The sequence below is a fragment of the Pungitius pungitius genome, chromosome 9 (assembly GCF_949316345.1).
Source record: "Pungitius pungitius chromosome 9, fPunPun2.1, whole genome shotgun sequence".
NCBI lineage: Eukaryota > Metazoa > Chordata > Actinopteri > Perciformes > Gasterosteidae > Pungitius > Pungitius pungitius.
The window spans coordinates 14,299,996-14,325,523 of NC_084908.1; the positions used below are offsets into that span (position 1 = coordinate 14,299,996).

Here is a 25,528-nt window from a genome sequence, read left to right on the forward strand (position 1 = left end):
GCAGGGAAGAAGATGCTCTGTCAGCTTCTTTTTGAGGCTGATGAAGAACTTTAACATTGCGGACACCAGAAGGTGGCAGTAGTGCATCGTGAAGGACGCAGCTACCGTTTAAAGCTTAAAGGAGAAGAAGAAGTTAGCTCCTGAGTAGCTAACTACCATTTTACCCGGTAGAATTGAGTCGGCGTTATTAGATTTGAGAAATAAACAAACAATTTGCCAAACATGTCGAAAAGACATCGCCTTGATTTGGGTGAAGACTACTCAACCAAGAAGAGGTCCGAAGGGTACGTGAAGCTCCCCCGTTATCATGTCCACTTCCACCAGTCGGCTAACGGCTAACTATTAGCCAATGCGAGTTGATCTGGCTAGTAGCCACACTTGATGAAAGGATGAAAAACGGCACAACATAACCACGGTTGTTCTGGCTTTAGTTTTGTTATTTAGCCGCCGCTCGATGGGGCATGGCTGTTCTCCAGATGCATGTTTATGAATGCATCGCGTTCTGTAATAACTTCATGTATGCTAGCTAATGAGGGCTACGCTAGCTATTAGACGCTGCTAGTAGACGTTTCCATCACCATTGAGGCACGTGTGTGTGTGTGTGTGTCTATATGCTCCTACTTAGCATGTTGCTAACAACCGCAGCCAACAAGCTTACGTTGACTTCACGTTAACTGGTTCTTAACATAGTAATCTACTGTAACAATGGCTCCGTTTAAGACATCCCAATAAATCGGTCATGTGCTATCATATTTGCTAAAACAAACTTTATCGTCCCTCCTTATCCAGAGCAAAACCTAAAGTTAACAGTTATTCTATTAACTGTGGTCAAGTGAGGCCAAGTCACTCATTTACCAATTTCACTCACTCACTGTAACGTTTTACCTACATTATGTTAAGGTTATATGCGTTGCGTTATTGGAAACTGCTTCTAAGATACTTTTGGAATTGTTTTGCTACAACAACATGGTCATCCAAAACAACTAGTTAAGTGACTCATTTCTGTTGTTGATCTCATGTGACATGAAGACTGCATTAATATGTATCCTCTAATGTGGACAGCAGCGTATGCAGCAAATCACAGGGTACCTTCTTGATTTCTGTTGCATTGTAGTTGTTCTTATTATGCCCTGCCCCGATGTGTTCAGGAGAGACCGGGACCGTGACAGAGACCGCGAGGACCGCTCCAGAGATAGGGATCGAGAAAGGGACAGAGACCGGGACAGAGACCCAAAGCCCCCCAATGTCCCGTCAAACAGCACAGTGCTCATGCCCTGCTTGGCGCCCATCAAGCAGTTGGCTATGCAACAGCAGATCAACCCATTTACCAACCTGCCGCACACGCCGCGCTTCTACGAGATTCTGAAGAAAAGGTTACAGCTCCCGGTGTGGGAGTACAAGGAAAGATTCAGCGATATCATCACACGGCATCAGAGCTTTGTCCTTGTTGGAGAAACTGGCTCTGGAAAGACAACACAGGTCTGTCATGCAAAAAGTCCGTGAGTACCTTAACTGCCAGACACTAAGTACCTGCAGTGCTTGGTGAATGTTTTTTTTTTTTTTTTTTAAGAAATTTTTATTACAAGCTTAACCAGTAGGATGGCACAGTGTTGCTGAAACATGTGATATCCTTTCAAATTCCTTTGTTTTGAATTCAATGCAACTTTTCAATCCTTAGATCCCACAATGGTGTGTGGACATGGTGAAGGGCTTGCCTGGGCCTAAGCGGGCAGTAGCCTGTACTCAACCCAGGAGAGTGGCGGCTATGAGCGTGGCTCAAAGGGTGGCCGACGAAATGGACGTCATGCTTGGACAGGAAGTTGGTTACTCTATTCGATTTGAGGATTGCAGCTCTGCTAAGACAATACTGAAGTAAGGGATTGAACTATTTTGCATGCACAGAGCAACCGGTCTTAGTTTCTTTTGATCCAGAGCATCTCAATCTAACAACGCATGTCTGTAATTTCTTTAGGTACATGACAGATGGTATGCTGCTACGAGAGGCTATGAATGACCCGTTGCTGGAGCGATATGGTGTGATCATTCTGGACGAGGCCCACGAACGCACTCTGGCCACAGATATACTAATGGGAGTACTCAAGGAGGTGGTGCGTCAAAGAGGCGATCTGAAGGTACTTGTTCACCTTTTTAATAACTCTGGTCCAGCCTTTGAAGCGCTGTTGACAAACCTCCCACTGTTATACACTCACCGGCCACTTTATTAGGTACACCAGTCCAACTGCTCGTTAACACTTAATTTCTAAGCAGCCAATCACATGGCGGCAACTCAGTGCATTTAGGCATGTAGACATTGTCAAGACAATCTCCTGCAGTTCAAACCGAGCATCAGTATGGGGAAGAAAGGTGATTTGAGTGACTTTGAACGTGGCATGATTGTTGGTGCCAGAAGGGCTGGTCTGAGTATTTCAGAAACTGCTAATCTACTGGGATTTTCACGCACAACCATCTCTAGGGTTTACAGAGAATGGTCAGAAAAAGAAAAAACATCCAGTGAGCGGCAGTTCTGTGGGCGGAAATGCCTTGTTGATGCCAGAGGTCAGAGGAGAATGGCCAGACTGGTTCGAGCTGATAGAAAGGCATCAGTGACTCAAATAACCACCCGTTACAACCAAGGTGGGCATAAGAGCATCTCTGAACGCACAGTACGTCCAACTTTGAGGCAGATGGGCTACAGCAGCAGAAGACCACACCGGGTGCCACTCCTTTCAGCTAAGAACAGGAAACTGAGGCTACAATTTGCACAAGCTCATCGAAATTGGACAATAGAAGATTGGAAAAACGTTGCCTGGTCTGATGAGTCTCGATTTCTGCTGCGACATTCGGATGGTAGGGTCAGAATTTGGCGTCTACAACATGAAAGCATGGATCCATCCTGCCTTGTATCAACGGTTCAGGCTGGTGGTGGTGGTGTCATGGTGTGCGGAATATTTTCTTGGCACTCTTTGGGCCCCTTGGTACCAATTGAGAATCGTTGCAACGCCACAGCCTACCTGAGTATTGTTGCTGACCATGTCCATCCCTTTATGACCACAATGTACCCAACTTCTGATGGCTACTTTCAGCAGGATAATGCGCCATGTCATAAAGCTGGAATCATCTCAGACTGGTTTCTTGAACATGACAATGAGTTTGCTGTACTCAAATGGCCTCCACAATCACCAGATCTCAATCCAATAGAGCATCTTTGGGATGTGGTGGAACGGGAGATTCGCATCATGGATGTGCAGCCAACAAATCTGCGGCAACTGTGTGATGCCATCATGTCAATATGGACCAAACTCCCTGAGGAATGCTTCCAGCACCTTGTTGAATCTATGCCACGAAGAATTGAGGCAGTTCTGAAGGCAAAAGGGGGTCCAACCCGTTACTAGCATGGGGTACCTAATAAAGTGGCCGGTGAGTGTATGTCCCCCCCCCTTTCTTAAAATGAATCAATTTTCTGTAACTAGCAACTTACCTCGAGCATTTTCTAATTTCATGAAATAGAAATATTAAAGGGAAGCACAATAAATGAACCAGCAAGTGTGCCAATTACATTACCATTGGTTAGACAGTCATTTGATCACTTTTCAAGTGTATAGTAACTAGAGCTGCAACTAACGATTATTTTAATAATCGATTCATCTGTCGATTATTTGTTCGATTAATCGATTAATTGGATAAAAAAATAAAAAATGTAAAAACATTAATTTCCAACCCTTTATTGAAAAATAGAACTGACTGCACTTTCTAAATATGTTTTGTTTTAAACATTGCTCCTTGAACATCCCTAAGTAAGCAAATAAAATGGACTAACACAAAAAACATACACACATTGCATGATGTATACTTTACAGCCGCCAAATTAAATATATTAGGCACAAAATCATGAATCATCGCCGTGGTGCTCCCGTGCCAGGCCATGTCGCTTTTGCATATCTTACAATCAGACATGTCAACCCTCCCGAATTTCAAAGCCCCTCCTGAAAATATCCCGGACCGACCTTTCTCCTGATTTCCACCCGGACATCACTATTGCTGCACCATCCGTCACTGGGCGCGCTGTTTCAGACCGAACAATAATAAAGGTTACACCTTGAAGTCGAGCGCGGCGATTAAAACGTAAAACTACTGGCGCTGCAAAGAAAACCGCAGCACCCCCCCCGTTGCCCGCTAGGACCCGCACCCCCCATGTCAGTGTGAAATATTTAGATCGCATTGGCTTCTCTTCCTCCGCATGTTTCAGAACAGTATTACGGGTCTCTCCGATGGTCTTTCCTTTACCTCAGCTCTGCTCTTTGTTTATTTTTCTTAGCAACGCTCTGCTGGGCGGAGCTTTTTTTCTTCTGTTCTGCTGCGCGAGCGCTCAACTTTTTTTTTTCTCAGCTCTGCGCGGCGCGCGCAACTTTCTTTTAATACTCAAAGATAATAGTCGCACGACACAACGAATCGATAATGAAATTCGTTGCCAACGCTTTTAATAATCGATTTTAAGCGATTTCATCGATGCGTTGTTGCAGCCCTAATAGTAACTAATAGAAAGTACATGCTGAACAACTCAGGCTTGTCCTTTTTATGTTCTAATAAGATTTGTTTAATATGGCAACTATTTCTATTGAAGACTAAACAGATCAAGAGGAGTGTACACAGAATTGAGTGAGGGCTAAATAAGAACAAAGCTATCTACCAAATTGGTTTTATTTTCCTATATTCTTCCCGTATAAACCTGTTGTTGGCCCTAATCTCAATCTATCATTTCAGCCTGAAACGTATTAGCATGTATTGAATGGATCAAATAGAAGTTGTAAACACAACATTAACGTTTTTCTATCATGCCCAGGTGATCGTCATGAGTGCCACTCTAGATGCTGGGAAGTTCCAGGTGTATTTCGACAACTGCCCTCTCCTGACCATCCCTGGGCGTACCCACCCTGTAGAGATTTTCTACACTCCCGAACCAGAGCGAGATTACCTTGAGGCTGCAATCCGGACTGTCATCCAGATTCACATGTGTGAGGAAGATGAAGGTGACTGCCTTCTCTTTCTCACTGGTCAAGAGGTAGGATTTGTGACACTTTCATTACTCTGGTCCATTGTAATTGTCTTTATACAAACGCTGTTATTTTCCCTCAACTCACAGTTGTATCCATATTCTCCTTCAGGAAATTGACGAGGCCTGCAAACGGATTAAGCGTGAGGTGGATGACCTTGGACCTGACGTTGGAGACATCAAAATCATTCCACTGTATTCCACATTGCCACCACAGCAGCAGCAAAGAATCTTTGAGCCTCCTCCTCCAAGGAAGCCCAACGGTGCTATAGGAAGAAAGGTACATTTTAAGATGTACCAGAGCGGCATTTTAATTTGAATTATGTATTGCACCAGATCAAATCTTGCATCTTACTCTATGGGTGGCTTTGCATTATGTGTCCATTTCTTTCTATCTCAGAATTTGATAACTAATATCTTGGAGCCTTTTGCTTCATCCACAGGTTGTGGTTTCGACGAACATTGCAGAGACGTCTCTGACAATTGATGGCGTGGTGTTTGTTATTGATCCAGGATTTGCTAAGCAAAAGGTGGGCTTTACCTTTAACTTTACTAGGTTTTAGTGCATTGAATCCTGTTTGATAATATGATGCAACATAACGTTTAAAAGATACTTAGATATTCTTTAATCTGAATGCAGATACAGAATACTTTCTTTGGGGCTTGTGGTCCCTCCATATCTTAACAATTTGATTAATCATGCTCTAAAATGTGTGTCAAGGTTTACAATCCCCGAATCAGAGTTGAGTCTTTGCTCGTCACGGCCATCAGTAAAGCTTCTGCCCAGCAGAGGGCAGGACGAGCCGGCAGAACGCGTCCGGGGAAATGTTTCCGCCTCTACACAGAGAAGGCCTACAAAACAGAGATGCAGGTATTGAACGTTACAAACCCATTGTTTTCACTTTATACAATTCAGTGGTAGAAAATAACAAAACCATCGCTAGTTCAGCTCGTTCTTCGAATGAATAGATGTACGTTGTGCCCATTTGGAACTTCTCTTGTTTTATTTTTAACACTATCAACCTCCACTCAAGGATAACACATACCCTGAGATCCTTCGCTCCAACTTGGGATCTGTTGTGCTGCAGCTGAAAAAGCTGGGTATTGATGACCTTGTGCACTTTGACTTCATGGATCCACCAGGTGAGTTGGTCTTCATTAGTTAATAAAGCGTTTTATTAATCTCCACTTTGAGAGAACACTGACCTTTTTCCTTTCTGCAGCTCCCGAGACACTGATGAGAGCCCTTGAGCTTCTGAATTACTTGGCAGCTCTCAATGACGATGGTGACCTGACCGAGCTGGGCTCCATGATGGCAGAGTTCCCTTTGGACCCTCAGCTGGCTAAGATGGTCATTGCCAGCTGCGAGTTTAACTGCTCTAATGAGATCCTTTCCATTACTGCCATGCTGTCAGGTAATGCCCAGGACTGGGCTGACATCCGCCTTCCCTTCTCTAGGCCAAGGCTCTTGGTGTTAATCACAACTACTAATACTCACTGGGAGTTTTGAAAAAAGCGATTGCCTATAATTATTAATACTTAAATAGTTGTATAACAGAACTTCAGAAACACATGATTGCAGATTTAGTATATATGAAGCAACTGGATTCTGTTTAAACTACCGTATTTTCGCGACTATAAGGCGCACTTAAAATCCTTTTTTTCCTAAAAAAACGGCGCGTGCGCCTTGTAATCCGGAGCGCCGTATATATGGCTCAATTGGTTGATCCATACTGGTTAACGAGGATCCATTGGAGGGAAAGTCTGGTGCCAGCAGCCGCGGTAATTCCAGCTCCAACAGCGTATTGTAACGGACTGTGTTTTCATGTTCTGGAGCGGCAGTGCACTTTAGAGTTTTGGGATGGTCAGTGAAGGGCGCACAATGTGACGTCACTCATCTTAGTGCCACCTATGGGGACGCGGGAATTGTTGTTGTTTTGGAGAGCGATGGTGTGTTTTTGTTCGGCGTAGGCTACGGCCGACAGTAGCCTGTTTCTCGACAATAAAACCAGAAGATAAGCACATTGTCCAGAGTCGCTACAGTACATTAAAGCTCGTAGTTGGATGTCGGGATCGCGCTGACGGTCCACCGTCTGTTCCAGCGCTGCCTCTCGGTGCAAGATGCACCAAAGCATTTGCCAAGAATGTTTTCATTAACCAATAACGAAAGTTGGAGGTTCAGAGATGTTAATATCCACATTAACGTTTGAACAACGTTTCCATGGGAGTGAAGAGTTTTCAGAACGCTTAATAACGTTTGATTTAGCACAGCCCGATCTAGTGGATGCATAACGCAGCCCCAGTCAAACGTTTTACTGCAGTTACTTCTATGCGCCTTGTGATCCGGTGCGCTCTATATATGAAAATAGTTCTAAAATTGGCGATTTATTGAAGGTGCGCCTTGTAATTCAGTGCGCCGTATAGTCGCGAAAATACGGTAGTTGTTCCCTTTATACAGATTTTACACAGCCCAAAGTTACCCGTTGAAACACTGTTACATCCAGATGTGGGAGAGTGGTAAAATTTGATTGTTGAACTAAGTGAGGTGCAGACCGAAGTTTTAAACAAAGATTTTGATATTGATATAAAGATATTGTGCTGTGTAGGGATAAGCGTGGATACGATAATCACTATTATTTGAGTAGCAAACCTGCTCGCCATTATTTCATATCCATGCAGCCCTAACGTGCCCACAACCCTTTTGTCATCACCAAAAAGCCTCCTTTGTCCACAAAATGTCCCTTTTTTGAAGGTGAACCTTTGGTGTGGACACCTTCATTAACATTGTAATCCAGTTCTTAGTTTTGAATTTATATTTAAATCTAGGTTGTATTTTTTTAAGGATATGATAGTCTAGTATATTGACAAGCAAAATATGTTCTTCACTAGATAGGGCAGACAGCACTTGATGTTTGTCATATTCATTGTGTTAATCACAATTTTTCTTTTTTGATTTAAATGCATTTTGAATTATACCTGTTGTAGCCTTAAAGTGTTTTATGTTTGTGCTCTTTTAGAGGCCTGAGCTGTTATTTCTTGAAAAGTACAAATATTGCTGGTGTCCCTAACATTTTGTAGTTGTGTGAAAACTCTTGTTTTACAGATGTGGTTATATGACCCCCTTCTCTACGAGCTAATAGCCAAAACAGTTGGGAAAGACCATGAGAAAAGACTGCACCCCCCCCTTTGATAGAGCTTGTGGTCCTGCCCTGTCCCAGCGCAGTGTCGAGTGCCCTAGCATCATAGGCTTTGCTCCACTTTTCTCTGAATATTTGACTCATCCCTATGGGCGGCTTTGTTGGGGCCCATACCAACCTTGTTTAGTCCCACAGTGTTTTGTCCGACCCACGGAGGCTAAGAAGGCAGCAGACGAGTCCAAAATGAGGTTTGCTCACATCGACGGAGACCACTTGACGCTGCTCAACGTCTACCATGCCTTCAAACAAAGTAGGCCGTTTAACAATTTAATTTTTTTTTTCTTTCTATGAATGATTGATGGGAAGAAAAAGAAACTTGGTCTGAAGCTTACACCTGGACAAAGATGAAAAAACGAGGAATGCCTTCATCTTCAAATATCTGGATTCTTGTCATACCTTTTCCAGACCACGAGGCTAACCAGTGGTGCTATGACAACTTTGTCAACTACCGCTCACTGATGTCCGCTGATAACGTGCGGCAGCAGCTGTCGAGGATCATGGACCGCTTCAACCTGCCCCGCCGTAGCACAGAGTTCACTAGCAGAGATTACTACACCAACATCCGCAGAGCGCTGTGCACCGGCTTCTTCATGCAGGTAATCACAGAATAGCCCATGTTTAAATAGTCCTTTTGGTAAGCTGATCCAAAGGCGTCATTCACAACGGTTAGCAACGCTTATGTTTGTGGAGTAACATCCCTGTATGCGTGTAGAAATAAACATTTGAAATATGCATTTATTTTAATCCTCCAGGTGGCTCATTTGGAGCGCACGGGCCATTACCTCACGGTCAAAGACAACCAAGTGGTTCAACTGCACCCGTCTACAGTTCTGGACCACAAACCTGAGTGGGTCCTCTACAATGAATTTGTGCTCACCACCAAAAACTACATCCGCACCTGCACGGACATCAAACCCGAGTGGTACGTGGGCAAAGTTTCTTTAAAAAAAAATTGTAAGCATGTTTCGTAGATGCTCTGTACTGTAGATGATCTACTGATGGATGTATTTATGCTCGTCTCTCTTCTGTTACAGGCTGGTGAAGATTGCACCCCAGTACTATGAAATGAGTAACTTCCCACAATGTGAGGCAAAAAGACAGCTGGAACGAATCGTTGCCAAACTAGAGAGCAAGGAGTATTCACAGTACTGAACAATAGCCAAGAATTGTCCTGGAAACAACTTGGTTCTTTAGTTTTAGATTTTTCTGTATTATTGTATCTTAATGTTTGAAATTCAACATTTAGATTTTTATATTTTGTTTGCTTTTGTCTTTTCTTTTTCCCATCAATGTTTATTATGTAACTAAGTGTAATGTCAGATGAAATATCAGCAGCCATTATTAGACCTATAAATATTTTCAAGAGGAGTATCGGAAACGTGTCAATTAGATGTGGTTGACCTTCCTTTAGGGATTGTTGGGTCATTAAAAAATTGCTTGCTTTGTTTCTTTAATAAAGGAGCTTTGACTTAATTCATGCGTACATTTTAAGGCCTGTTATTGTACTGTGGTACCTTGTTGGGATAATGATTTAGTAGTTAAAGTTTGCTTGATATAAATATGTCAGCAATTCTATTAATTAAGCAAATTCTTTATAATTAAAACAGTTTAGTACTAACTGTTCCACAATATTATTTTAGTATATGTAATATCTTAAAGGTACTATATTGTAATAGTGAGTTTCCATGTGTCGTTTTGTTTGTGTTAAAACAGGTTGAGGGTCAGGTCTCAACTATACGATTTCTATTGCCACAGTATTACTTGTAAATGTGTCCCAGTTTATTTTTGGTTGTGTATGTGAATGACTGTTCAGGTGAACGGTGTTGAAACAAATCCGTTCAGTCACAGGGATCACAATGTGGAAAACTCCAGATTAACAAAATGACTAACTGGATTTATGGAAAATAAGTGGGGGAAAAAACTGCCTGGAAAAAGCGCTTTAATTTTCCCAAAACTTGCATTTTTAAAACACATGCACTTTAAATTTTTCAGAGAAAAACAACATCTGACAAAGTCATTTTAACTCGTAAGTCACTTGTGAAGCGAAACATGGTTATGAAGGAACATGGGCAAAGAAAGGTTGGAAGCCACTGCCTTTCAAATTTACAGTAACTGTTAAAGGAGTACACACCGCCATAGATTTACATTAGATGACCCTGTATTAGTAGAAAACCAAATGGATTTCTATGTTGAGTATAACCAGAAAGTTGTATGTAGGACACAAGTAATGTCACGTCGCCTTTAAAAAAATAAAAAATAACCGCTTGAATGCTCTGACACCAGGGACAGAATTCCCCATCACTGCCGTTCTATATCCTCTATGGTCTCTGGCAGGCACCTGTCGCGTGTCTCTGGTAGCATACTGGCCACTGTGGCCCCCAGTAAAGCTAGAAAGCACAGGACCACCTGAGGCAGGTCCTTCCACACCTCATCCAGCAAGAGAATCAATGGAGCCACTGCTACACCAATCCGAGCCAAGAAGGAGTTGTAACCCATGCCGTTCTGTCTAAAAAAAGAAATCCCAAGTACATTCTTTGTAGGCTCTAAATGATGCTTTTTTAAATTTATATTCAATGTACACTGTTGATGAAGTTACCTTATTACAGTGGGATAGAGCTCTGAGCTGTAGAGCACAATAGTTGCAAAGGAGGCTGCAGAAAACCCCTTTCCAATGATTGCCACCACTGTTCTGATAGTAGACATGCCTGAAAATGCCAAGTTGTCATTAATTGAGGGACGTCTTTTTGTCGCTGCAGACGTAAGTTTGAATGCAACCTGAAACATTCCTCATGTATAATGAGGTTAATCGTACGTACGTAGACCCTTAGTGTGTTACATCAATGAATGCTTACCATTAGGTATTACAATATTGATTCCAAGACAGATGCCAACCATCAGCAGAGCTCCCACCTCAGTTCTTCTTCTTCCGATCTTATCCAGTAAGTAGTAAACAGATACTTTGGCCGGGAGCTCAATTAAGCCATATGTAAGCTGAGTGAGGTAGATATTGAGCCCAAAGCCGGTGATGTTGAAGCTGATGCCATAAAATGCGCTTGCCACACAAAACCTAATGGCAGAGAGAGGGAAGACTCATTAAACCAAGACAATGGATTATTTAGACACTCAGAATTATTCCCTGGGATCGTTTCAAAGAAAACATTTTTTGCATATTGCAGCTTGGAACACAGACCACACGATTCCAGTACGTAGTGCGAGTTTCCTCATGTTGGGTGTTCGTATCAGATCAGAGTACGAATAAGGCCGAGCTCTTTTCTCATTCACAACAGCAGTCGATAGTGTCTGAAAGAATGCAAAAACGTGTCATCTGAGGATCAAGACTATGTTGTTGATTTTTCTGTTGGTTATCTTGATTTAATGGTCATTGGTCAAGATGCCAACCTCTGTTTTAAAGGTGTCAATTAGCTCTGTTGTCCCATTCATTTTGGCACATTCTTTCAAATACATCTGAGCTTGCTCCAGCTTTCCATTGGCAATGAGCCACCTCGCCGACTCTGGCATCCACCTAATGTTAACAGAAGAATTGTTAACCTCTAATGTGTGGCATTATTTCATTGCATGATTCCGTAAAAAAAAAAATCTGATGTTGATTGTGCACCTAATCTATGGATCAAACCCGAGTTGGGCACACGCACAGAACAGAAGTAGCATATAATAGCAAATAAGAAATAGTCCCAACAATGAATACTGCAAGTTAACATTCTAGTCAGAAGCCACAACTTAAGTGGACTCGAGTGGCACGTTGATTTCTAACAGGTTTAACTTAATTTATCTTTCACCCCAAATGCGATGATATCCACAAGCTGAACCAAACAGAATTAGGCTTCGATAGAAGCCCAATATCCGAGAAAGATAAAGCAACACCAATCCAATCAGGAATTGGATCAAACATTTCTTTACGTTATAATATAAATTGTGAGACATTACAATCATTTACATGTACATTCATAGGTCCATTGTTGCTGCTTTTGATTTTGCACTGAACCTGTTTAATTAAACGTTCTGAGCTATTCAGGCCTACCTCCATGTGATAATGGCCAAGGTCAAAGGTGAGGTGACACTAACTATTAGCCACCGCCAATCGGTCACAAAATAAGCAATAGCTGCCAAAGCTGCGCTCCCGAATGTCCAGGATAAGCTGTCGATGACTCCCACCAGTTTCCTGTGCTCGATGTCCACCCATTCCACATCTGGAAAGAAAACACCTCGCCTCATCAGAATTCAGAGAAAGTAATGTGGTTTTATTGTGGTCCGAAGACCCACATTTGTGAGACAGACTTGACATTACATAGAACACGTTTAACAGCTCACAACGGAATATTGAATATATCATACTGAGGACTGTCGAGACAATGACGATGCCGGTGATGCAAAACCCGGTGAAAAACCTCAGCACAGCGAACATCACGTAGGACGTAGAGAAGGCACTCGCAACGGCGGTGAGCATTCCAGACACGTAGGACACCAGCAGCATGATCCTTCGGCCGAACCTGCAAAAAGCCAGTTTGCCAACTGATTCTTTGAAGCACTTGATAATCAAAGCAATAACGTCAAGGAGCCAAACTGCAAATACCTGTCACTCAGACTTCCAAAGGTTATGGCTCCAAACATCACTCCGACAAAGAAGATGGAAGCAGTTGCTTTGTTTTTCCCTCTGCTGTCACACACCAGGTCCCACTGCATACAAACAAACAAGCAAACAAAGAGGCTTGTCCACATACCGGTTAAGTTATTTCTCCCCAAAAGTGAGTTTTATCTTGTGGGATTTGTTTTTTAATCAACCAAAACCAAGGTCACCTGTGAGGTCAGAGTAGACTTGAAGGTGGTGTTGTCGTACACCCAGCCATTCTGGCACGGCACTGTGGGCGCATCAGCGGCGCCGGAGGAGTTGAGCAGCAGATGATACTGAGGCTCTGCAAACATCTGACAGGAGTTCAGGCTCCCGTCCTCCTTGAGCGGAATGCTCACCGAAAGCCTTTCGGCCTCCGACAAATTGCTTAAAAAGAAAACTTGATCCAGAGAGCTGATGTCGCAGTGGTGAGAAGGAACAGCCCCTATGAAGTTGTTAAGCACAAAGTGGCACGGCAATGTGAAGCGGCCGATGAAACTGATCACAAGGATCATTTTTTGAAATCTTCCAAATCCATTAATGTCGGCCAAAATGTTCTCGAACTTCATCGTGGCCTCCCACCGCCTGCAAAATCCTTTGAAACCGCGAGGAGAAGAACGAAAAGACTCATATGCCTTCACACCAAAGAGAGTAAAGCCAAGTTGTCTCTAGTGTTTCTCCCATTGGGTTACAACTTTCGGGAGGCGGAGCGGCCGAGGGTCGGAAGGTGAGGGGGGGGTGTCTGGAGTCCGCTGGTGCTCTCGATCTGCTTCGAGCCCCACGTGTCCAGGAAGAATGAGGTTTTTTTTCCCATGGTGAAACACCTGAACAAGGCGCCCTTGGACGACAGACAAGATGTGTTGATATTTAACTCACATACTCTCTATAGTCTGTCTGAGTGTGAAGCAAAATTAGCATTTGTGTTAATAGTTGAGCGGGAACTTGACTATGTGGGGAGATGAGTTGTCACCTTGTTTTCTTTTCATTTAAGAAATAGCACGTTTTCTATTGCAGCGTGAAAGTAAAGTATAGCCAGGAATCATCGGTTTGGTAAAAGGTTTAATGTTTTTGATTCAAGGAAAATGTTACATAATGGCTCATTGATCAGCACAGACAAAGACAGCATTAAAAGTGAAGGATGCAACAGTACATTTAGAACGTGGCCACACATATTTTTAGTGGTGTTGTCATTGACAACTACAAGCACATTTACAGTTCTTTGCTTCTTTTTTCTTCTATATTACTAATCCTAACAGCATTTAATCAGTACGTCTTTGGGTAAGTTGATTTAATTACTCATTTTGACTTTGACTCACAGTATTATTCAGACGCAATGCATTACGTAACAAATATACTTTAGAGAGGCTGAGTATCCGTCATCATCAATAAATTCGATTTCTTTTGAAAATCCTTGTTCCTCGTGGATTGTCCCCTGCAACATAAATACAGCTTAATTTAGTCATTATATCATCAATTTATTTGTGTTGAGGAAAGTACATAGACAAACATTCTTGACACTTGCAATTCATCAAAATCTTCTAGGAAAATGTACAAACTGTATAAGTACAAGAATGACCCATAAACCACTTGCCTTCGTAGGTTTGATGGGAATATTCTTCAGTCAGCTCAGCGTGGTGCGTGGCTAATCATTTACAGTGGCTTTAATATTGGAACACATGTAATCTTCCTCTCCTTAATTACCTTGGTTTCTCAATATCCTCGATGCTTTCGGGCAGTCGGGTGTTTAGTGTTTCAGGCAGGAGCCAAGCCACTAAACCGGATCCGACCGCCACCGCGCAATAAATGATTGCAGGGAGGAGATGCCAAACGTCCTCCAATAGCACGACGAGTGGAGAGATGGACACGCCCAGGCGCGCCACAAAGGAAGTGTAGCCTAAACCATTCTGTCTGAAAAATCAAAGCACTGGGGTTAATGTAAACCTTTGGTAAGTTAAATGCGGTCAACGTGGTGGCAGATCTCTGTTTGTCGTGTTAAAGTTGGACGTTAACTCACCGAATGACTGTAGGGAAGAGTTCAGTTGTGTAGAGGAAGATGATGGTGAATGAGGCCTCTGACATTGATTTTCCAATGACTGCCACAACAGTACGGATGATCCATTTCTCTGGGGGAAAATGTTTAGCTGTTAAATTGACAATATTCTCAGATACGTTGACAATTTTTGTATTTATCTCACTAAAACAAACCTTTTGCAACAAAGATGTTGATGAAGAGACAGAGGCCAGTTGACAGCAGGGCTCCCATCTCACCAGACCTTCGACCAACTTTCTCCAGGAAGAAATACACACCGATCTTCATTGGCATTTCGATGGATGCAAATATGATCTGTGTGAGGTATGGGTTTAGTCCGAACCCGGTGATATTTAGACTTATCCCATAATATGTCAATGCAACTCCGTACCTAGAAAATAGAACAAGCCATTGACATTTTCTGTACTGATATGATCAGTTTTACCTTGACTGATAAAACCATACCAGATATTCTTGCATTTATATTATGGTATCACGAATCATCCTTTTATTATATACCACAATGCATGATATGAAATGTGTAGCATTCAAATATTGATAGCTTTATTATCAGTGCTAATTATCAGTATTTAACACTTTCTACCACTTGCGGTTGATTAATGTCGTCAGTATGTCAACAACAGTTTCGGAAATTGTGAGCGAATATTTGCTTTCTCTTAGGGTTGCATGAGATGATTCCATCCCATTCAACTACAGGGTTAAAGTGTGACTATATCTTAGCATAACTCACCATACTATTCCTGAGCATATAGAAATCTTCCTAATATTTGGTGTCTTGAAAAGATCCAAAAAGGTATATTTCTTATCTTCATTTTCCCCCTCTGCCATTTTCAGTAATTCCTATAAAAAGAAATGTTTGTTCATCACATGTTCTGCACTAGTCTTTTATCAATGTGGGATTAGCAGTTAACCGATGTGAAAATGTACCGTTTGTGTGATGGTGGCCATATACTTCATTCTGTTGTTCATCTGGGCACATTGCACTAAGTAACCATGAGCAGCATCTGTCTTCCCGTTTGCCAAGAGCCACCTTGCAGACTCTGGAAGCCACCTGAAGCAATTGTGGTGAGTTCAGTGGTGAGGTCAGTGTCTTCTAATTGGAAATATGAAGTGTAAAATATGAAACTTTCTTACCTCCAAGTAACGATGGACAGTAGTAAAGGTGCGGTCACTGCCACAATGAGCATCCTCCAATGATTGACATTGTATGCAATTCCAACCAGAAGCATGTTTCCAAGTGTCCAATCCAGACTTATGATTATACCAGTAAAGGTCCTATGTGCAATGCCACACCATTCAACATCTGGAGGATGTGCAGAAAGGATGAGAAGTCGAAACAAAGTTTTTTTCACATTTCATTTCTGGAAATGAAATCTAAATATGAACATGCATGCAATATGTTCTATTTACTTCCTGTCGTTGTTTTCAACGCTTACTTACTTAGAGCAATGGAGATTATACTTATTCCTGAGAGTGACATTCCTGTCAAAAACCTCATGATGACAAACACCATGTACGATGGGGAGAATGCACTCAGGACCGCAAACATCAAGGATGACATATAAGACATCAACAGCAGCGGTCGTCGGCCATACCTGGTCATGGAAAGAAAAGAAGATTGTGTTCATCATTCTTATCCTCCACTCATGAGGTAGGACATCATTTTCAGATAATTCTCTACTTTTTTGTTAATGGCATTACCTAAGTTTATTTGCATTATTGTCAAATAATATTATAGTATCTTATTACATTGTGTATCTCTTTTTTCTGTTTTATTTTGTCTTTGTCTGTTTTCTTATCCTTATTGTCTTTTACACGGACGCAGCATATGCCAGATGAATTTCCCCATTTACATCACCAGGGTTTCTTTTTGAGACTTAGCAAAGACACAACAACAAGGTACATCAGATCTATACAATTCCATGTGTAGAATTGGTACAGTGCCCCTAAGATTCTGTAACTGACATTGTGCATGTCAGTGATGTTTTAGCCAGTGGCGGCTGCTCCATAGAGGCCAATGGGCCGCGTCCCCCCCATGAGCGACAGGAAAGAAAAAAAAGATTCGTTTTTTGTTGTTTATCATATTAAAAAGAAATTTTACAAATAGTCAATATTTCTGTTTTTGAAACGTGGTTTATATAGTTAGCTACGTGCTAACGCCTTATACACAGACATGGCGTCGTTGTGTTAAGTTAACATCGCTACCCAGCTGCAGGATTGCGGTAAGGACACACAAATAGGACGTGGGAGAAAACAGCCAAAAATAATTCATTGTGTAAAGTTTTGTGTGGCTTTTGAGTAGGTCTTTCCTCAACGAACTAGGTTCATAGGGGCGTCTCAATATATACGTACAGTATATATACATGTACATGTTCTAATAGACTTTATATAAATATATTGTAAAATATTCATCCTTTAATATAATACAGTTATGATATTTATAATAGTTACGATATAGTAGTTATATCATATTCTGAATATAGTTTTATATATATACTATAGTTATACATATTAATTGATATACTGAATTTATTGAATAGAATTTCCTTATTATGTTAAACAGTTAAATTTAGTAATAATACCTGTTTGATACCCTTCATTGCATTATTTTGCATGGAATCATACTAGGATGTTTACTGACTCTGATTGGCTGGTCCTACTGGTTTTAGCAATATAGAGGGCTTACTTTGTCTACATTTTACCTGTCACTGAGAAACCCAAATAACGGGGCTCCACACATAACACCGAGGAAGAAAAGTGTGACTGTTGCCTTGTTCATCCCTTTCTTGCTGCACACAAGATCCCACTGCAAAGAAACCGTTGAACGCATTAAAACGAGCACCTTGCAATGGAATTAACTTAAAACTAAAATGCCAATGGCCCCTGCCCACTTCCAACCCAAGCTCCCAAACCACATCCATTTTTACACCTTTATTTTGGTGTCAACTGCACATCTTAAGAACGTTGCGATTGTGTCTTGGCTGCAAAAATCTGTCCACACACACATTCATGTGAAAACAATACCTGCATCACTGCAGCTGCTGTTAATAAGTAAAATTGAACTCAAAGTCAAACATGTCCTACTTTTTGCATTTTATTATAGAAATTTAACCACAAAGGATGCTAAAAAAACATTTGATTATATAACATATATAACATAACATTGATCAAAACATATATACAACATATACTGGATATACTGCACTGCTTATTGGAGACACTTACCTCGGTGGCCAGGGTAGATTTAAAGGTGCTGTTGTCATACACCCATCCATTCCGACACAGAACAGTAACTGCATCCCCACTTCTGTTCAGACCTGACAGATGCTGATACTGCGGCTTTGAAAACATCTGACAGGAGCTCAGAGTCCCATCCTGCTCTGATGGCACACCAACGGACAGTTTCTGTTCCTGAGTTAAATTACTGAAGATGCTTCCATCATCCAGAGCCGTGATGTTGCAGTGGTGAGAGGGAACTGCTCCCATGAAGTTATTCAGCAGGAAGTGACATGGCAGAGACATGCGAGAGAAGATCTGAATTAAGGTTAGCCTGATTTGGAATTTCCCAAATCCGTTAATTTCTGTGAGTATGCTGTCAAATTTCATTTTGGTCCTGTGCTCTCAATCGACAAGAAGATCAATGTTGCGACAGTGGGTTGACACAAGGTGGCAAACACTAAAAAAAGATACATTCACTAGCAACGCGTCAATCATTATTTTTGCTCTACTGTGTTGGAGCATTAATCACTCTAGGTTTAAAAAATGTTGGCAACAGGAGATGGTTTTCAGTCTGTGTTGTTATTGTGTCCTTGAGGACACTGACCCTGAATGACGGTGATGGAAATCATCAAATATGTGAACGTACGGAGGCTAAATTTATTTCATTACACTCCCAGACGTGGCAGGAGATAGAAATCAGATCCTGCAGCCGGTCCCAGCTGACATTTGGCGAAGGCAGCGCTCACCATGCACAGGTCTGAGCAGCCCGACGTATGTTCTTAATAAAAACAGAGCTCCTATTCCTCTTGTTCATAGTGGGGATGATTCTGCACTTGTGATGAACTCACCTGAGTGGACATGATTTCAAAGGCCCTCACACCTGTTTAAAATAACTTCTCACAGCTGGTGAGTTGTAGAGGAAAAGTGATCACTCTACCTGTTATATGACTCCTGTTCAGCTGAGGGACATGTTACATGTTACATAACTGAACTTTTGCCCCATCGGACTCCCGCTGTGCTGTCATTTTGTAACGATTGTTTTTGCATAACGAACTGTATTCGTGTTTACTTTTCCATGAGCTAAGATTGTGCCTTCAACTTATAAAAATCCCCTTAGACTTGGAAAAACCCATAAAACTGACCAAACACCCTCTGTAAATGTCTGTATTGATATTCATTGTTTTTATGCACATAAAAACTGGTCAGGATGCCCTCGGTAGCGGTTGCAAAAAAAAGTTGCATATTGTTGGTTATACGAATATCTATAAGAAACCCTACTGTCCACTTGATTTATAACCTCAAAAAAATTGTCTCAAATGCTTTTTTTTTTTTAATGTCTTCCTGAATAAAGTTCCACTTCATGCCACTCCTCTGCATTACAAATGAGGTGTCTTTATTTTATCAGTAACAAAAAACAAGTCAACAGTCGTAACCCAAGATGGCGAACGACCGTACAGAAACCACTGGGTGACATCATGATGGCAACGTCATATACAGTCAATGGTTTGAAAACCTTCAAGGTGTTTGAAACTGCAAATCACATTTCAGGTGCAACACTTTGCAACCCACAAAAAGTAAACAAACACACGTGTCGCCAGACTCCATCCTCTTTAATAAAAAATAATAATAAATCATTCCATTTCGTGAACAAATGTCTGAAGGATTCAGAGAATGGTTTATGATGTGAATTTTTTGAATTGCCTGGATAGTAAACATTATGTAAATATATTTGGTCAATGCTTAAGTAATTGGTAATGACTCAGAAGCTAGACATGGGTTAACATATCATGTCAACAGTGGTGACTTTAGTGTCACATGATGTGGAGACATTGTGATGGACACTGGTATCAATTATCCTGTATTGATCACTCAGCTTTTGCAACTATGGCATCCCATTTGATGCTTTTGGATTTTTAGCAACCATTCATTTCTCCAAAAGATTAAATGTGGAATATGATTTGAAACGTGTTCTATAAAAGCCTGATAATATATTCATGTATGTTTCCAAAACCCTTTTTACGTTATATCACCTTTGAGAGCTTAATGTTTTTAGATGCAGATACATTGTGTACTGTTCAATTTCAGTTGAATACTTAATAGGGTTTTAGTAAAGTGTGGACCACTTATATGTTAACCCACGACTAGATTATTCAGGCACTTACCAATAACTTAAAGCAACTAGAGCAATTAAGTTTGTCTGAATTAGTCAGCTCCTTCCGTGCTGACGGAGGGCACAGCTGAAACGTAGTAAGGTCCCTCTCTGAGAAAAGTCTTCAGGCGAATGTGATACTGGCTGCCCAGTATCTCCACTGCTGTTGATGAACTGACCAGTGACCCCACCAGCTCAAACTTAGCATCTTTGGCATCCTTCGTCTGACCCATTGTACGATCCAAAATGAACTCCATGAAACTTGGAGTGCTGATCATTAACTTCTGACCCCACAGCTGTGTGGCAATGGCCTGGAAAACAAAGATACCCACTGATGAACATCGAAATATTACCATACCAACTTTATTTGTTAAGCGCTTTACAACAACCATGTTCACGATATTCTGCTTTTATGTAACAGAAACAAGACAACTCTAGCTCAATATCTGCAGCTGTGTTTTGTTATTCTTTACAGTCAAATGTGAGAAAACGAGCACTTACGGTGAATATCCGCAAAGCTCCACAGTGCAGCTCGGGGAACGGCTGAGTGCTGATGTTGCGGATCATGTCCATGGGCTGGTTAGACAAAAGATGGAACCAGGACTCTGTGAGGGCCAAGAGGTCATCCGTCTGCTCCTCCGGCTGTAAAAATAATCAAACATTTTGTTCTTAAGAAATGCCTTTTTAAGACAACAGATAAATGTTCCTTATCCACACACACACATACACACACACCTGAAGTGTTAGAAGTTGTGATATAGCGTCCAAGCTGCGCACCCTGAGCTCGGTAGCTCCAGCGCTGGCAAGCTGACTCATTCTTGTCAAGACAGCCTTGAACGTTTCTCCTGAGAACACACAGATCATCAGTCGCATCACAAGAGCCCAACACATCTATACACAAGAAATATTTAAATTTAAGAGGGGGCCATTGCTCCTTAGTCAGATATAGCTTTTATTAAACAAAAGCTGCAAGATAACAGGCTAACCTGCTTTTTGTAGAACTTGCTTGCCCTCTACAGTAGACCCGAGTAGCCCTAAAGTGTCCAGAGCCACACCGATCATCGCAGGGTCCCGATCGAGAGCCATCTCAAACACCTTGTTCTGGAAGGCCGGGTAGGTTTCACAAACTTGCTGGGGGCTCTCCATAATCGCAAGGTTTCCAAAGAACTTCACCAAACCTAAAGGAGTATTATTCAAACTGTTGAACTAAGTTGCCACCTGAACATAATATTTTAAAAAAAGAGACCCACCAGGAAGGTAGAGGGAGGATAAAGGGTCAGTCTCTGCTCCTCTGATCATGTTGGAAATCTTGTCCATTATACCCTGCTGAGTCAAATACTGACGACCATGCTGACTTTGAGCTAAGGCGGTGACCATCTCAATGGCTGTGGCTCTGGAGGAAAAGATACACGTTTACATAATTCTTGAAGAATTGAGACACTGGCATTACAATGTAGCATCCCCTTATTAGCAGTAACTCTAATTTCTTCAAGTTACTATTAATATAATTCATATTCACCTAATCAATACATCCTCTCCAGTCAGTTCTGCAATTAGTTGAGAAATGAACCTGCTGTTGGCACAGTAACCCAGGGAAATGGGAGATACAGACGAAATTTCCACCACAAGCTGTAAATAGCAAGAAATGTCTTTAGTAGGACATCAATACGACAGCTGTTTTTTTACGTGTGTATATCACCATGCACTACAGAAAGCCTCTATATAAATTAATCTAAGTGCACACATTCTAGCCCAATCTCTTGATATTGTTGCTTCAAAGGAAATACGGTTGAATGTACCTCATATATTCGATATCGGACTATGTCACTTGTGGCCATTACATGCTTCACAACTTCCAGCAGGTCGCTCTTGAACAACTTGTCTAACCCAGGCTTGGAGTGACTCAGTTTGGACAGGGACTTGATGGCCTAAAAAAACAAGACAATCATTGCACCCGCTGCAGATTCATTACAATTTAATGCAGGATATCTCAGAGCCTCTGTAATCACCTGCTTCGCCACAGCCATCTTCTCCTCTCCAATGCAGTTGATCACTGATCCAAGAATGTCATGGTTGTCGAGGATTTCAGTGGCAGCGTCTGGGTGCTCCACAATTCTACCAATCTGACAGAAAAAAGGGGCAAGGTCAGTGGTTTAAAAGCATTTGTATGTGTGCATTTATTTTGTTTGTGTGTAAGGGGTATGTGTGGAAAGCCTACCTGTGTCAGGGCCAGTATCTTAACCGTGTCATTAGGATGGGTCAGACCACCCTGCAGCTCCACTGTGTAGTTCTGGGCCAGGGACACAGGGCTAAGGGCCAATAAGATGCGTTCAAGGATCTCCACACACAGCTCCACCTGCTCCCTGTAAACACAGCTCACATTAGTAACGTTATGGCTGCAACCCAATGCTGACGCCACAGGAAAAAGGACGATTTAGAGAAGGAGCAAACACAAGGTAACGTTAGAACCACAGAGGGGTTGTTACCTTGGCTCTAAACAAATGAATAATCACCAAAACCATTGAGAGGAATTTGAAGCGATAGGGAAAATCTGTAGATGTAGATACACGTTTTTATTGGTCGGTTTAGCTCGACAATTATTAACAATTATCTGCATCTGCACTGTCCAAAAGAGAGCAACTGTTTCTTCTGAGTTACAGATTCAAATAGTTGCATCCCAAAACAAAGGGATGTGTAAAGTAAAGGTAGCATTGTAGCCAGTTCGCTTGCTAACAACACGGTACGGCATAAATGCAACATTTGGCAGCTAACCAAGTTCTACAACTTCAAGCAACTTATTGTTAAAGTTCTTGCTAACGACATTAATAATAATTTTGCCGGGCGAGTGAATCAGCAGTTAACAGCCACCAGTTGGCTAAACAGTGTGAACAAATAAACACAAACCGACCTTTCATTCGAGTTCAACAGAGAGAATATCACGTTGAAACGTTGTCCGCTCAGTGAGTCTCTCAACGCGCTGAGAGGGATCGATAATAAAGCTGTTTTTAAAATCTGTAACTCTTCAATTGGATTGTCAACACCAGAGATTTCTGCCAGCAAACTCTCAATGGAAGCCGCCATGACTTTCAATGTTTGGCGAACTGGTTTCTTCTTCGTGGATGTACGCGGTAGACACTGACGTTACGGCGCCGTACCGCCACCTGCCGGGCTCAGTGGGAGACCGCACCGCACCAGTTGGGGGATTTTTTCCGGTCTGCAAGTGTGATTATTTTTTCAATTAGGTCGAAACATGTTTTCTTTTTTTAAGTTTTTTTAACAAAAAGTAAAAACATGATGGTGAAAAAGTGATTGAAATAAAATTCTAAAATATTAAGGTAAAAAATGTTGAAACCTTTTGTTTTTTTCTTGAGTTCTTTCCAAAAGCAGGATGGGGCTGTATGAGTAAAAAAGAAAAAGTAAAAATTCAAGCTACAATCCACAACTTTGGCTTCAGTAACAAACCGTAGCACTAACAAATCATAGCACTTAAATTGTACTTATAATGGCACTTTTCTATAACATGTTTTGAAACTGCTTATTTGATGAAAATTGTACTTTCTTGTTACTTGTTCTTCTGAGTTTGTGTCTCTATGGTGGAAATGCACTTATTGTAAGTCGCTTTCGATAAAAGCGTCATCTTAATGACATGTAATGTAATATAATTTGTTCTCCTTACATCATAGTTTAACACACTTTTGTATTGACTTAAAACATGTTTTGGGTGCCCTTAGGGGATGATCAAACTATTTCTCCTATGAATCATTAATGTTGTAAGCATGATGGAGAAACCTCTTGATGAGGCATGTGACTTAGGGTTGGGGTGCAGGGTTACATGCTGCTAGGGTTTCATGAAAGTGGAAACCCTGTCCGTCAGTTCGTATTGTTGTTGAACCGACAACAGAGGGACGCCTTCGGGTCCCAGACAGCCAAAACATACAGCGAAACAAGGGCTTTTAAGTCGGATGTCATGAAGGTACAGTTTTCACTCTTTTAAAAATTAAATTATAACCTATAATGTACGTTCATTTGGCTTCCTTTACGGTGATTTAAATATTTTTTAAATTTTGTCTCTTGTACTCCAGTGCTCTCCGTGCAAGTTGCGAACCCACCAGTGGTGTTTCCTCTTCTTCAACGTCGTCCTCTTCCATGCCTTGTTGTTTGGGGCGGACATTGTCGAGGAGTATCTCCTGCAGCCCACGCCTCGGGTCTACACCGATGCCATAGTTGTTGATGTAAGAGAGAGAGCAAGGAAACTAGATCTGAGCAGCGCCAGGGAGAACATTTCCCACGAGTACCCACTGACTAACCCCAATGCCTGCAGAAACGCCAACCTCTTCCTCCTCGCTCTGGTCTTCAGCTCCACAGCTAATGTCACTCAAAGAGATGCAGTGAGGAAGACATGGGCCAACCAAACACTCATACAAGGCTTCCCAGTTCGGATACTGTTCTTCCTTGGATCAACTGACACTTCCGCTGCGCAACAGGCCCTCATGATAGAGTCTGACCGCCATGGGGACATGATCCAAGGTCACTCTGTGGCCGACTCGCCTCTCCGTGGCCCAACAGAAATGACAGTGTTGGCCCTCCGCTGGGTGATCACCTTCTGTCCCGTGGCGCGCTTTGTCCTGCTGACCAAGGACTCCGTGTTTGTGAACCTCCCGGCCATCGGAGGCTACCTACTCGGGCTGCACCGGCACCCAGAGGACTTTTATTTAGGAAGGGTGATCCAGAGAGAATCCCCTGACAGGCGCCCCAATAGTCCTGGCTACCTGCCGGCAGCACGCTACCCCGATAAGTACCTACCTGAATACTGTGATGGAATGGCTTACGTTTTATCCCAGGATGTGGTCAGAAAAGTGTACGTGGCGTCTGCAGCGGTCCATGCACTTGTGCCGGCGGATGTTTTTGTGGGCCTTTGTGCCCAGAAGGCCGGCGTCACACCAAAACACAGCTCCAGGTTCTCAGGAGAGAAACATATCCGCTACAACGCCTGCTGTTACCGGTATTTGTTCAGCTCGGCAGCGATGGAAAGCCACGATCTAGAAAGAGTGTGGGCAGACCTGGGGCAGAAGGGTGGAAGATGCTCCCTGTTACAGACCTACTCTGGCCTGTTGATCTGCAAGACTCTCACATACCTGGATAAACTATCTTTTTTCAACTCCAAAGGATGAGCTGATTTGCACAGTTGATTTTTTTTAGTAAGTTTTAGTTTATTTGTTTGCTTGTGAAGGAAAGA

General features: G+C 42.0%; 5 protein-coding genes across 5 annotated transcripts; 2 read left to right on the forward strand and 3 right to left on the reverse strand.

Annotated features, from left to right (window-relative positions):
* Positions 1 to 92: 92 nt before the first annotated feature.
* On the forward strand, positions 93 to 9,730 carry LOC119217496 (ATP-dependent RNA helicase DHX15). Its single transcript, XM_037471176.2, has 14 exons — positions 93 to 284; positions 1,149 to 1,479; positions 1,679 to 1,872; positions 1,973 to 2,132; positions 4,841 to 5,059; positions 5,163 to 5,330; positions 5,494 to 5,580; positions 5,772 to 5,921; positions 6,085 to 6,193; positions 6,274 to 6,465; positions 8,375 to 8,497; positions 8,653 to 8,843; positions 9,000 to 9,169; positions 9,282 to 9,730. The coding sequence occupies exons 1-14, from the start codon at positions 223 to 225 to the stop codon at positions 9,397 to 9,399; spliced, it is 2,274 nt and encodes a 757-aa protein (XP_037327073.1). The 5' UTR covers positions 93 to 222; the 3' UTR covers positions 9,400 to 9,730.
* Positions 9,731 to 10,169: 439 nt separating this feature from the next.
* LOC119217498 (solute carrier family 22 member 7-like) lies at positions 10,170 to 13,461 on the reverse strand. Its single transcript, XM_037471180.2, has 9 exons — positions 13,063 to 13,461; positions 12,839 to 12,942; positions 12,601 to 12,755; positions 12,287 to 12,455; positions 11,647 to 11,770; positions 11,438 to 11,547; positions 11,100 to 11,314; positions 10,844 to 10,952; positions 10,170 to 10,753 (listed from the first exon to the last, which is right to left on the reverse strand). Exons 1-9 carry the CDS (start codon positions 13,441 to 13,443, stop codon positions 10,546 to 10,548), a joined length of 1,575 nt encoding a protein of 524 aa, XP_037327077.2. The 5' UTR covers positions 13,444 to 13,461; the 3' UTR covers positions 10,170 to 10,545.
* A 461-nt stretch (positions 13,462 to 13,922) lies between these two features.
* On the reverse strand, positions 13,923 to 18,536 carry LOC119218359 (solute carrier family 22 member 7-like). Its single transcript, XM_037472734.2, has 10 exons — positions 18,150 to 18,536; positions 17,627 to 17,730; positions 16,365 to 16,519; positions 16,059 to 16,227; positions 15,852 to 15,975; positions 15,655 to 15,764; positions 15,080 to 15,294; positions 14,889 to 14,997; positions 14,576 to 14,782; positions 13,923 to 14,306 (listed from the first exon to the last, which is right to left on the reverse strand). The coding sequence occupies exons 1-10, from the start codon at positions 18,528 to 18,530 to the stop codon at positions 14,231 to 14,233; spliced, it is 1,650 nt and encodes a 549-aa protein (XP_037328631.2). The 5' UTR covers positions 18,531 to 18,536; the 3' UTR covers positions 13,923 to 14,230.
* A 1,196-nt stretch (positions 18,537 to 19,732) lies between these two features.
* psmd5 (proteasome 26S subunit, non-ATPase 5) lies at positions 19,733 to 23,396 on the reverse strand. Its single transcript, XM_037473116.2, has 10 exons — positions 23,201 to 23,396; positions 22,511 to 22,655; positions 22,302 to 22,415; positions 22,092 to 22,220; positions 21,812 to 21,921; positions 21,543 to 21,685; positions 21,279 to 21,470; positions 21,028 to 21,137; positions 20,794 to 20,934; positions 19,733 to 20,603 (listed from the first exon to the last, which is right to left on the reverse strand). Exons 1-10 carry the CDS (start codon positions 23,371 to 23,373, stop codon positions 20,346 to 20,348), a joined length of 1,515 nt encoding a protein of 504 aa, XP_037329013.2. The 5' UTR covers positions 23,374 to 23,396; the 3' UTR covers positions 19,733 to 20,345.
* A 969-nt stretch (positions 23,397 to 24,365) lies between these two features.
* Positions 24,366 to 25,463, forward strand: LOC119217622 (beta-1,3-galactosyltransferase 9; the record flags this gene model as incomplete). Its single annotated transcript, XM_037471403.1, has 1 exon — positions 24,366 to 25,463. A coding segment is annotated over one exon (1,098 nt), but the record flags the coding sequence as incomplete, so codon positions are not given.
* Positions 25,464 to 25,528: the final 65 nt, after the last annotated feature.

Coding starts and splice junctions, on each gene's coding strand:
- LOC119217496 (XM_037471176.2), top strand. CDS start 223: ATGTCGAAAAGACATCGCCTTGATTTGGGTGAAGACTACTCAACCAAG. Junction 1,480..1,678: donor GCTCTGGAAAGACAACACAG/GTCTGTCATGCA, acceptor TTCAATCCTTAG/ATCCCACAATGGTGTGTGGA. Junction 5,331..5,493: donor ACGGTGCTATAGGAAGAAAG/GTACATTTTAAG, acceptor CTTCATCCACAG/GTTGTGGTTTCGACGAACAT.
- LOC119217498 (XM_037471180.2), bottom strand. CDS start 13,443: ATGAAGTTCGAGAACATTTTGGCCGACATTAATGGATTTGGAAGATTT. Junction 10,953..11,099: donor CAATATTGTAATACCTAATG/GTAAGCATTCAT, acceptor TGGCATTTTCAG/GCATGTCTACTATCAGAACA. Junction 10,754..10,843: donor CTCTATCCCACTGTAATAAG/GTAACTTCATCA, acceptor TTCTTTTTTTAG/ACAGAACGGCATGGGTTACA.
- LOC119218359 (XM_037472734.2), bottom strand. CDS start 18,530: ATGAAATTTGACAGCATACTCACAGAAATTAACGGATTTGGGAAATTC. Junction 15,976..16,058: donor CTGTCCATCGTTACTTGGAG/GTAAGAAAGTTT, acceptor CAATTGCTTCAG/GTGGCTTCCAGAGTCTGCAA. Junction 14,998..15,079: donor CAACATCTTTGTTGCAAAAG/GTTTGTTTTAGT, acceptor ATTTTCCCCCAG/AGAAATGGATCATCCGTACT.
- psmd5 (XM_037473116.2), bottom strand. CDS start 23,373: ATGGCGGCTTCCATTGAGAGTTTGCTGGCAGAAATCTCTGGTGTTGAC. Junction 20,935..21,027: donor CACAACTTCTAACACTTCAG/GTGTGTGTGTAT, acceptor TTATTTTTACAG/CCGGAGGAGCAGACGGATGA. Junction 20,604..20,793: donor GAGCTTTGCGGATATTCACC/GTAAGTGCTCGT, acceptor TTTGTTTTCCAG/GCCATTGCCACACAGCTGTG.